General features: G+C 35.9%; 1 protein-coding gene and 1 long non-coding RNA gene across 3 annotated transcripts in view; one reads left to right on the forward strand and one right to left on the reverse strand.

Annotated features, from left to right (window-relative positions):
- The window catches only part of ed (echinoid), a 95,462-nt gene continuing 82,419 nt past the window's right edge, over positions 1 to 13,043 (reverse strand). Inside the window, exons 6-9 of the mRNA XM_069040844.1 lie at positions 11,153 to 12,136; positions 7,754 to 8,131; positions 7,346 to 7,699; positions 1 to 950 (exon numbers count right to left, since the gene is read on the reverse strand). Coding sequence (XP_068896945.1) covers positions 784 to 950; positions 7,346 to 7,699; positions 7,754 to 8,131; positions 11,153 to 12,136 — 1,883 coding nt within the window. The 3' untranslated portion in view covers positions 1 to 783. The remainder of the gene's footprint in view (positions 951 to 7,345; positions 7,700 to 7,753; positions 8,132 to 11,152; positions 12,137 to 13,043) is intronic.
- Positions 12,135 to 13,043, forward strand: part of LOC138125510 (uncharacterized) — an 88,255-nt gene continuing 87,346 nt past the window's right edge. For both annotated transcript variants that reach the window (XR_011157477.1, XR_011157476.1), the window contains exons 1-3: positions 12,135 to 12,519; positions 12,567 to 12,698; positions 12,811 to 12,954. This is a non-coding gene — a long non-coding RNA (uncharacterized lncRNA). The remainder of the gene's footprint in view (positions 12,520 to 12,566; positions 12,699 to 12,810; positions 12,955 to 13,043) is intronic.

A 13,043-nucleotide genomic window follows, 5' to 3' on the forward strand; every position in this document is an offset into this window, starting at 1 on the left:
TAAAAAACTTATTATGGGGAATTTATTTACAACATTAAAATTCGAGTATAATAATAATCTTAGTGCTAGTCTTACATTTACAAAATAATAGTCTTTTTTGCATTGTATTTACAGAACATATACAAGAATCAAATCGATAAAATTTCTCTACAAACCGGCATTTATATCATCTTGTGAGATCACTTGAAATAAAATTAAAAACGTTTGAGCTTTACAATTTTGAAAACAGAATTGCTCGAGTAAATATAAAAAACATTGCAACTTGACAACACAAGAGAAACACAAATACAAAATATGACAGACTTTATCACTTTTCTTTGGCACGTTTTCTCTTTACAAAATAAATATGATCCATAAAAAAATAATAAGCACTTTAAAAAGTGGCAAATCCGCTTATTTACCAGTCTTTAAGGCACAAATCGACGAAAAGTGATAACATCTGTAATACTCACAAATCAAAACAATACAATAACATTACACAACAAATACTTATTGCAATCATAATCACATTTTATTTAAAAAACTCGTCTCTCTTTTAAGTTTGTTAGTCCACATTTGGCTTTCGAATGGCAAAATTTGTGACACAATAATGGCAGTTAAAAACGGTCCACGTACACACACACAAACATTAAAAACACTAATATTGTGAAGAATAATAACGTGATTTCAGGTACTCAAGAAGATAATTACTTTCGAAACCATAAAAGTAGGGGATTTACTCTTGCAGACACGCGGAAGCACAAAAAAAAAACGTTTGTCAAATCGGTCAACGGAAAACAACACTTAGACGATTATTTCTCGGATTACTCTTCTTGTCCGCGAATTTGGAGTTGAATATCCACTTTCTAAACTTTCTTCGTAACTTAGTGACATGTGTTGGGGCGGCTTCTCGTCCTCCATTTGCTCCAAATACGGATCCGGAAGGCCGCTAACGTCGTGGTACGGAGAGTCTGCAAAAAAAACGTCAAATTTCATTTCAAGTCGGAAAAAATAAAACCGTTACTTAATTACGGAATGCAAATAGTCAAAGAGATTTTACAAATGGAGAAGAGCAACAGCTTCCGAGAAAAATCACTTCAAACAGATTGTTTCACGACTATTTTAAATATCCCAACAGAGCGGGAATATTGTTTGGATTCCGTTTCAAAACTGTTTGGTAGGAAAACAGAAAATTTAAAATAACATTTCTCGACTAGTTAAAACCGCATGTACAAATGTTATTCTAACTAATTTTAAAGTAATCAAGAGGTTTGAATAGAGATAATCGTCTTTGTTGTTCAATAAATGTTTCAGACATCTCAAGATACAACGGACAAAGACGAGATAAAATGTTCCGGCTAATAAGAGCCGGTGCTAATCACCACTTGCACTTCTTTCCAATTTAATTTCATCTGAACGGTCTTTTTTTAAGGAAAATATCGCTTCCGCTGAAAAATTCCACATTCAGAATCAGCGTGGGCTGAGACAAAATACTTTCTTACTTTAATATTTATGAAAAAAATTTGAACAATATATGTTTTGCATGCTTCACCATTTCTACATATTTGGTTTATTCAAGTTACAATGTAGCTTGTTTCAGTGTAAAGTTTAATGATGTTTAAACACAACTCAAAGACACCAGTTTTCAATTAAGGATTGTTAATTAGCTTTTGTGTTGGTAAGAGCCTCAAGAAATGATCTCTTACGTCTACAGCAGATGTTTCTCATTGTCATAAAGCTTTTTTCATTTTCTGCTGGAAGTTTCCTAAATAAAGATTGGATAAAATCCCATAGTTCGACTTAGAAAATTATTTTGTCCTCATTCTTTACATGTTTCAGTAATAGTTTAATGGTGTGATTGATACAATACTAGACTACGTCCACTGATAGAATGCAGTTTTTTAAATATCCTTAGATAACAAAATCCCCAAACCATAACATTGAAATATTAACAAAGTATCATAGATTGTGTTGGTAATATCTTGAAAGATTCCCGCCACTAATTTTCATTGGTTGTTATGAAACCCACGCGAAAAATAAATTATATGACATTTCAAATTTGAAACTGTCAGTGCTGTCAAGTGCGATTTTTCATCTTTAGAGCTTTGGTTTGCGTTTCTCTGGTTTTAAAAATTCTTAATTTTGATCGTGTTGCTGTTTTGATCTGTTCCGTTGCGATTTTTTGTTGATTTTTTTGAATTTGTGAAGTGAGTGCGTGCCTCAAGAATCTAGCATAATGAACACTTTAAGTGACATTACAACCATCGAAAATGATACCGAGGTAATTTTTATTCATGCATTAAATATTAATCTCGTTTGTGTTTAGCCATTTCCGAAAAAAGCTGGATATTTTAATTTCATTAGCCAGCTTTTCTCGGAAATTCGAAAATGTATTGTGGGTTGCAATTCCGTCAGGGACATTATCACTCGTGAAATACCCTGTATTAATAAAACCTAATATATTACTCCTACTATACTGAAGTTTTCTTTCATCTTTCTTAAGTGCAAACATGCAGAACAGTAATAAAACATCACGTGTAAACATACTCTTTCCATTTTTTTAAATTTCGGGCCGGATCTATTTGTTGTAGCGTAGAGTGAACTTTTTTAGTAACATTTATGTCAGGCAATCTATGAGTGGACAGAGTTTACTATCCCACCTCCACCCGGCGGCACGGCAATTTTGCCGGAGTACATACACTATTACGGATATTACTATCAAGTAATAGTGCAGTGCTTATCAACATAATTACCGGCGTCTCGCCTCCGCATTTTGACTTTGTTGTTATTATGTTCTGTGTCAATGTTAAGGAACTTCCTCACGATGTGACATGAGTATAATAATATACCTTTTTGAATTTCAACTACCAACGTTATCTAAATCCAGAATTTTTAAATTTTTAAAAAGAGATTGCGGTACTATTCCCGTTGCTGAAATGACAAGTGGTAAAATCGAATTTTTTTCTAAACACCAAAGATTTCTCATAGCAACGGAGAGCTCTAAATATTTATTAATTTTTGTATTATATGTCTGTGTTATATTATGTGAATTTGGAACAGCTATATCTAAAAGATATGCTTGCTTTTGTTGTTTATTTAAAATTATAATGTCTGGTCTGTTATGCTTAATATGGATGTCCGTTAAAATTGTTCTATCAAAATATAACTTGTAACTGTCATTTTCCAAACAACTTTCTGGTGTATAACTATAATGTGGTTGTGTATTCTTTAATAAATTGAATTTAACAGCTAAATTCATGTGTATAATTTTAGCGAATATATCGTGACGTTTTTTATATTCGCTTTGAGCCAAAACGGTGCAAGAAGAAATGATGTGTTCAATTGTTTCCCCTTCAGTTCCGCAAATCCTACATTTATCAATTATCGATTGTAAACCGCATATGTGTTTTTTATAATTTCAATTATTTAATAATAATTTCAATAATTTACGATTATTATTATTATTAAATAATGGGTAGTATTTATTTGAGTGATAATGAGCCTGACGGAATTGAAAATGCAACCCACAATACATTTGCAAAGTACTTTGACTTCTTCGTAAATGTCAGTTGTGACAAATAAAATTATTGGAAGCAAAACCATCATGGATTCATAATTTCATTTTAAAAGAATGCGATATTTAAAATAGCAACGATAACTTTGGAAATGTATTGTAGATTGCATTTTCAATTTCTTTGGCTCATTATCACTCGTGAAATACCCTGTACATATAATAAAGCTTACTAAGTTTAAACTTATTTATGGTGTTCATACGACGTTCAAATATTAAGGAGAATCTGTCTAAAGCACCTTTATTAACATTGCAATGAAAACATGTAGCCTACTATGTTTCAGTGTAATCACCGCCGACTATAATACATTTGTGCGAACATTCTGGAAGCTCGTGGATATCACTTTCAAGAAAGATCTTTGATTGTTCACGTAATATACCTACAGGTTTAAACTTACCAAGCTGTAATATGTGAAAACGGTTGTTTATGTAAGAGAAAACAGTGCAGGACTTTATTGCAGGCAATATCTTAATTTATACAGATTGTCCCACAATTGGGGGAACATCTCGACAGTACATTGTTCAGTGAAGATAAGAGAATATTAGGGAAATGGTAAAAAATCCACCTCTTTCGTACTTTCCGAAAGTAAATTTGGCAAGATATTGGATTTATTTCAATACTGTACGAGTGTTCGATACCGATTTTTAAAGAACAATAAAGCAAAATTATTATCTTAATGTTAGTAGCAAAGTCGGTAATGAAAGACAGAGATTTGTTGTTGAAAAATCAATAAAATGCAAAAATGTAAAGTAATTGTTCAAAATTTTGTTCATGCAGAGCTCTGTAAATCTGAACGCTTCTAACAATATTAATTTGTACTCTTTCGAGGATTTCCCTGTCTATAGAACAAATGGTTTTGAAATATTTTGTTTTTGTAATTTGTCTCCATTTTGATTCTCTAATAAACATATTAACGAACGCGACGTCATCATCTGGGATGTCCTTATAGCCATTATTTTACAGAACATTTTACGAAAATTTTTACGTTGGCAAAGCTTGATCCGTCATGAGTGTCAATTTAAATTACAAAATGTGCAAAGAATTACTTATCAGGATTTATCAGGCAAGGTATTTTTGGCAATTTCACGTATTTCAGCGGGCGTACTATGGCGAGCATGGAATTTCGGACAGCAATTTAAATGTCATTTAAAAAACCCAATGTAGTCTAAGCTTTACTGTCATAAATGTCATATGTAATTAATTTTGACTGAACTTCAAAATAAACTGTCACAATTATTATGCACAATTATTTTAAGTACATTTTAATTACTGATTTCCAAAGTCCACATCTAAGCACTAGCAACTTCTCAGGATTGGTGAATGCAATTTGTCAAAATGATATGTGACAATAGTGGATATTAAAATGAGGTTATTAATACGTCTAGCACCTAAAGCCTGTTTCACATCTTATATCAGTCAAATTTCAAGTCTGCCCGAAATTCCATGCTCGCAATAGTACATGAAAGATTATCTTCCATATTCGTGTTTTGTGACAGAATTTGGATAAAACAAAAAGCGACTTTGAAGACTTGATCAAATTTTCACTTTTAAAATTAAGACATTACCAACCGCCACAAAAATCCCTAAATCGAGGAAAGTAAACATTTTTGTGTAAAAACGGCTTAAAAGGGCAAATTACAAAAAATAGTACCTATAAAAAAACTCGTTTCATAAGACCTTGAAGCACTCATTCTTTAAAATACCTAACTCGTGGCTACGCCACTCGTTTTTTAATCTTGAATTCGTGCTTCAAGACTGGTCTTATGAAACTTGTCTTTTAATATACCGAGCGATCATTTAAAAAATAAATTGAGTTTGCTTTGGAGCCTATGCTATAGCATGGGTTGCCATAGGTAACACGCCAACTCGATTTATTTTTTAATTGATCGCACCGTACTATTATTAATCCCGATAGAATAAGTACACTCATTATTGCTTCGCTTCATATTTCTCTCATTCTTGGGTTCTGTCTTCTAAAAACAATACTGCTGTGACATCTTAACGAGTATCTGTCACGACAAAATCTTGCAGTAGAAATAACATTGTTTCTATATTTTCCCAGGGACATATGCATATCCGCATAATCATTGTTTGACAGCAAATTAATGTAAAGTAAAGAAAAAAAGAACCCAGAAGGAAGTTTGAATCATGCGGAAAAACTTAACAGACAACGGAAATTACGATAAATCTTGAAATTTATGCGACAATATTGACCGCAAGGTTTTTTTTTTTTGACGATCACAGTGATATTAGGAGCAATTTTGATTGTTTATGTTAAGATAATTTATTGATGACTTTGGATGTAATGTTATCATACTTATATTCTTTCACGTAAAACATACACAAAGTTATTTCTTATCAATATTATCAATAATTGCAAACCAGATTTTTTGAAATTGTTATGTTAGCCTACAGAAAACAAATCGTCAAAATCTTTTTTCGATCAAAAAGTACTATAAACTGGATATAAAATGTTGCCCTTAGCAACCCTACGTTGCAAGGGTCAAGGGTCAATTTAATTTTTTTAAATAGCAACATACAGTTTTTTTTTGGTACAGTTAGATTCATTATGCTTTTCTGAGTTCAAAAACACACAAAAATAGCACACCCTGTATATTTAAATGTTACGACAAATAAAGTTTATTTTCAAAATAAATTTTTATTTTTTGTGTTTCCACGGCTACAAGTAATTCATGGCCTGTTACGAATAAAGTTCTACTTATTCCTAATAATTTGTAATTGACATTTATTTATTTCTTATGTTTTCAATATACAGGTGTGCTATATTTTTGAACTGAGAAACCATAATGAATCTAACTGTACCAAAAAAATTAGATGTTGCCATTTAAAAAAATTAACTTGACCCTTGCAAGGTAGGGTTGCTAAGGGCAATATTTTATATCCAGTTTATACCGTGTGAACAACAATTACTGATTGAGTTGGCAATAAATTCTGGCGACTTTTATGTCATGTTCCAACGAGAAAACCATTTTATTAATAAAAGAATACAAAAACCAAGACGTTTAAATATGAAATGTATACCAGCTGTCAATAGTGTTAATAAAGCAAACCGAAATAGGTACAATTCAGTCTTGAAAATTTCATGTAATTTTTTTTATTGTCAACAGAAACAGTTATTGTTGCTCACCCTGTAGTACTTTTAGAACCCTTTAATTTGATGTACCGCTCGTTGAAATTGCATTTCAAATAAACAAGATATAAGCTGGTGCGTTTTTTTTGTGATCACTCTGTAGATATTTCACAATAACTATTTCAGTTATACGACAAACAGGTAAGAAAGATTTAACAAAATCTCATTTTCGACATTTCACATACATACATAAATAAAGAAGAAAATTCGTAATTTCAGTGATTTTGTGAATATCGTGAATTAGTCCTTCGACAAAAGGATTTCAATCTTGCTGCAGACTCTTCTTCAAGAAATGCATTTTCTTGCACACATTTTCTCTCGCATTTAATTAAATTAATTTAAGTGTTGTGAGCTGTGCTCGCGGGATCCATCAAAAAATGTTCGACTTGTAGCTCAACCGTGCCGTGCACTTCAATCATCCGCCACTCCGCCGCTTTTAATTATGAAAAAGCGCGCTTTGAAGATTTAAAAACCTCTTTTGCGGTTACGGTCCCGCTCGGGTCATATACAATAGATACGCTGTACAATAAGTATATACGAAGGCAATTTTTCCAAGATGTCTGTTCAATTATTAATGTAACAACAAAGCCGGTTATGGTTTATGGGGATGATGAGGACGCCACTAAAGCCTCTTTATACTCACCAATATGTTGGTCGATCCTCTTCTTGGGCTTGTGCACGGCAGCGTACGGATCGCTGCAATAATCTTGCCTGGACGGATTGTTGCTGTTCCTCATGTAGTCGTCGCCGTGATTACTTTGCGTCGTTATGTGCGGATAGGGGGCATAATCGTCGACCGCCCCGTAACCTCCATGGGTTATGGGATCATATCCGTACGAGTTCTGCCTATCAACATTGATATGATGGGGTTGGAGTTGATTGGTCGAGTTGGTCGACGCCGCAGCCATTTTCATCTGCCACAACGAGTCCTGGGAATTAACGCTGCCGCCGTTATTAGAATTCGAATAACTGTTCTCCAAGTAGCCCATATTAGCCCCTGAAACAGACACGTCACTCCGGCTTTCCCACACCGCCGTCGCTGCCAACTCACAGTCGTTATTGGTGATGTTCTGTCGACCCTGGATGTCGGGATTGGCCACGTGATAACCGTAACCGTTCTGCGTCGCGTAGACATTCTTCTGGTCCTCCATGGCCAACGCCAAGTCCAGGGAATGTTCCAAGGCTTTGTTCTCCATCCCGGTGGAGGGGTAGTACGGGGGCGGCGCCTGGTTCTGCTGCGGGATTATCGTGGGCCTCACCGAGTCCATCTCGTAGTCTTTCGCCTGCGACTTCTTCGACTGGTTCCTCTTGCACCTGCAGAAGATCAAGAGGAGACCCACGAACAAGACGAAGACGATGCAGGAGACGATGATGGCGATCAGGGTCGGTGTGGCGAGAGCCGAGGCTTCCCGGATGTAAGATGATCCCACTGCAATAGGATTTGCGTTAAAAAATTCAAGATAACATTTCTGCGGCAGTTAAGTACAAGATTTAATCCCTCGCGACGGAGCGAAAGGGAACAAATGAGGGAATTTCGTCCAATAAACAATAACGAAACAAAGAGATCCGGGAGGAGTTAGAGCGATCCGGACCAGGTAGCGGAAAGCTCCTGAAAAAACAATGCAGACGGATTGGAAGTTTCAAGCTTGAGAGCAAGCTTTTCAATGGGAACGAGATTTGAATCGGCGTTTTCAAAATTTGAATTGTCGATGTTACTAAGAACTGGTGGTGAAGAAGTGAGCAATAAAACTAAAGCGTGATCGGAGGAAATCCGAATTTGTTATTCATCCCGAACGTACGAGTATATACAGAGTGATGACGGTCCCTTGGCGACGACAAATCGCCGCCGCCGCCGCGGTCACAACAAAAACGCTTTCCGGAACGTTAAGCTGTTAAAAGAGTGAACGCGTCGGCTAGAAATTTCATAAAAATTCTTTTGAAGATTTTTCGAATGTAAATCCGGACAAATTAATTCAGGAATTTTGACAGCGGCACTCGTGCTTTCCTGCGAGCTCTACTAGCTTGACGCGCATTTGTTATTTCGGACGAAGAGAACGATTATAATGAAAGGGTGGAGAATCTAATTAACTCGGTACAAATATAATGATGTAAATACACCCCTCCTCCGGCCATGAAAGAGAATGATTAGAGAGTTAGACATCGCGTTTAAGAAATATAAGAACTTAATTACTTTTCCCGGACGTTAATTACACGAATTACATGTCACGAATACGTAAATTCCGAGAAATATATTTGTCTGGACGATGTATACAAGCTGGATTTAATAATTCAGGCCGAGACTACGTTTATTGCGAGAGGGTAGTCGGAAAAGTGTGACGTGAAATGTTCGTGAAAAAAATATCGAAATTTCAAATCTGGACATTTTTGAAGGGGGAGAAAGAGATAATGGAAAGGTGACCAACCACTTGTTTCGGTCAAGGTCAGGTCAAATGAATTAGAAAAACTTGTGTCAATTGTCTTGTAACTGGTCTTTGCCGAACTTAACTAGAATAAGAAATCAATTAAAGGAATGAACAGAAATAAAAAGACTCCGGTGAAAGATAGAAGCATTGTTGAAGGTATTATAACATCAGAAACGAACAAAAAGACTGTTAGAAGACACTGACGACGAATTTCAAAATGTGCGAGTATACACGGTGATTTTGAAAGTTGTGCAGATATTTTAATCACGAGCTACTGGCTTCATGTAGAACTCGGAAAAAATGTTTAGAAAATTCTATGTCAAAAAATAAAATGACACTTATTTTTTGGGCTACAATTTTTTTTAATTGCTTTTAGTCTTCTACGTTGTCAAACAACCTCGTAGGTAAAATTTCGGCACATTTTAAAAATACACCCTGTATATCATATTTTATAAAACGTACACTAATGCGGTTTCCTTGTTTTAAAGCATATTTCCTATAGGTTACTTCGCATTGGCGTACATTTTATAAAACATGATATACAAGTGTGTATTTTTAAAATGTGCCGAAATTTTACCTACAAAGTTGTAGAACAACGTAGAAAACTAAAAGGAATTTAAAAAAATTGTAGCCCAAAAAATAAATGTCATTTTATTTTTTGACATAGAATTTTTTAAATATTTTTTCCGAGTTCTACATGAAGCCAGTAGCTCGTGATTAAAGTATAAACCATTCACGATTATTTCAAATTCGGACTATCTATGAAAATCTGACATTTTAGTTGGCAGTATTGTGATTTGTCTTAATAAATCTATTTTAGGTTATAATTCAACCGAACACTGCTCCCAAGTTGTAACATTTTTTAAATAATTGAACGCATTAGGAACAATAATCGTAAAATTGTAATTGAAATGAAACATACATATTTGTAGGGCAGTTCTGGGTAAATTCTAATTAACTAAATTAATGACGGAATTGACAACAATGCGAATATTTAAAAAAGAAACGTCATATCACAGGACCTCACGCCAATCTAACGAAAAAATATCGCGGCCTCCTTCGTGTTTAAAATAGTCGTGAACGGCATATATCTGCACCACTTTCAAAATCACCCTGTATAGGGTGACTTTAAAAGTTGTGCAGATATTTTAACCAGTGGCAGAACTTCACAATAGGTAACGATTGAGCCAATCATGCCTTATACAAATGTTGACATTTTTCGAGAAAAAGGGGCAAAAAGTTTTTCACAAAAATGTTTGGGATCCACTGAATTTTATGAAAAAACGGATTTAAAAAAATCATAGTAGACTTTTTTGTTGTCATTTCCTTCAAAATTAAGTCACTCTGATAAGAACATCAATCTTGACCTCAATTTAAATCACAAATGGCTGTCACCAACCTGGAGAAAACCGATATGGTTTTGATCTATGACTGAATAAAACAGATCGAAAGATTTTAATTTGCTAGATTCCGCCTAATACAACATAACGGGTGTTCAAATGAAAAGTTCATCAAGTTGGCTATGAATTTTTGATGAAAAAATGTACAGCGAAAAAGGGAGATGGGATGATTTCTTCTTTGACTTCTGTGGAATTATAATAAATCAACAACAACGTATACCATGCGATCAACAATTATTTAGATCAAAGAAGCCTTTGAGATTTTGGACGTATATCTCTGGCTCTGGAAATGTATGGAAGTATTTTTGGTTGCATATTCCTGTTTCAATTTCAATTTGGAAAACGTAAAAAGGGGGTCATATTTTTAATGTCAATAGAATTATTATTGACTGTACAAATTATTATTGGTATTCAGTACCTTCTGAAGAGCAAATTCGGTACCAAAAATGACAAATTGAATTTTTCCTGAATTTTCAAATAGAATCCAGCACTAAAAAATATCACCTTCGTATTTACGAATTAATTGTGGTCATTTTACTTCCCGAATTGGGTGAGATTTGACGTGTCTGGTATTAGAGGGAATAACCACACCCTTGACGTAGTAAATTATAAATACTTGTTACTTACACTCTGCCTCCACGAAGTCACCGCAGTGCTCCTTCCTGGTCCTCAGACACAACTTAACCCTCACCCTCGGCGTGTAATTATCGTTAACTCCGATCGGTTCGTCCACCAAGGAGCGACCTGCACCCTTGTAACTCCGACTCATCTGGTCCAAATTGGCTTCTTTGTAGGTGGGCGCGATCCCCGAGACTTGCAACGGAATTGTCTCGACAGTCTGCCAAATCGGAATCGGATGACTGTCACTGCTGATTGTCTCGATGACCGCCACTAAAGGCAAGCATGTGACAGGAAGGTTGATGGAAAGAGTGTGCGAGGCCGGGTCGTAAGCCACCCTCTGCGGCAGCGGTATTCTGTCCACTCTGGTGGTGAGTCGGATTTCTTGCGAGTGTTCGCTGTTGCCTTTAGTGTTGAGAGCCTTCACTTTAAACAAATAGGTCTGGTGTTGGTCCAAATGGGAGACGTTGCACGGGACATTCTGCTGGCAATCCACCTCCGACCAATCGGTGGATTTGGAGACGGTGCCGCACCCCTCGATCATGACGTCCTCGTCGCTCGGCACTTTTTTGTACGAGACGAAGTACTTCGTGTTGGATATGCCGCCGTTAAAGCCCGGCTCCCAATCGAGAGTCACGTAGTTCGGACCGCTGTGTGACGAGACCAATTTCGTCGGTTTTTCCGGAGGCCCTTTCGGCTGCAGCCGGATCTTGGTCTCGATCTTGCCCAGATTGTTGACGATCTGACAATTGTAATCGCCGTAATCGGATTTCTTGATGTCGGAGATGCGCAAGATACTCGTGAACGTGTCCTCTTCCATGCTGGTGTGAATGACGTAATGACCCTCCGACGATGATTGAAGAGGTGCGGGATGCGAGCCGTAAAACCATTTGAACTCGGGCTTGGGGTAGGCGAGGACCTTGCACACGACTTCGGCCGTTTCGGAGATGTCGTAGGCGACTTTGTTGTATTGATGGAGGACGATCGGCTCATCTGGAACGAAATTTATCGGTGCTGAAAATGCGCTTCGCCAAAGAAAAAGGAAATGTATGCGACCCGCACTCGGAAGTGTTCAAAGCGCCGCCGTATTGTTCGCATGTACTGTTCACGCTGATCCATCAATTTTACCCTGTTAAGTCCGATTCTGTTGTGTTTATTTTTGCAGTTATCGTTTGTGTCAAAGTCAAAGTTTTCCACTCGACTTTTAGCGACGCCCTTTTAAACTTGTTAAATTCTTCGGTCCTCATAAAATAAAGTTCGACACTTATTTTCCTAAGTATCAATCGTTCGGGAACAGAGAATCGAAATGGAGTGGCGTAGATGAGAAAAAGCGAAAAAAGAAAAATGATCCCGAATGTTTTTAACAATTTCAATAAGTCAGTGAGTGTTTTCGGGGAACTTAATAAAATATGGAGTTTTTTAGGTCGGGGCTATTGCAGAAGCTGTGCGAAAAGAAAGAGGTTCGACATAAAATGGCTGCGTTGCCATTATTTCCAAAAACAATTCGATTCAACTTTCATACAGTCGACAGAACATTATTTTTGTACATCGAAAGGTAATTTTTTTTGGATTTATCTTCAAATTGATACCGCACCACGGATTACAGATCAGTTGTTTAAATCTAACCTCACTTTTTGCGTTGTTTTTGTTTGTGTTTTTCTTTGCAGATTGACGAGAGTTGCGTTCAACACTTCAACGCCAACTTTGAGGATAAATTTAAAAGAACACTCGATATAAATCATAAAAGACTTTTGAGCTTTGAAAGAAAGCACTCAATATTGTAGTTGGCAAATTTCATAGACGATATAGAGGTATGTCCATTGATGTAAAAAATAAAATTTATGATAACCTGTATTCATTTGACCAAAAAATAAGAGAATCTAAATAAAAAATATCTCAT

The sequence above is a fragment of the Tenebrio molitor genome, chromosome 3 (assembly GCF_963966145.1).
Source record: "Tenebrio molitor chromosome 3, icTenMoli1.1, whole genome shotgun sequence".
NCBI lineage: Eukaryota > Metazoa > Arthropoda > Insecta > Coleoptera > Tenebrionidae > Tenebrio > Tenebrio molitor.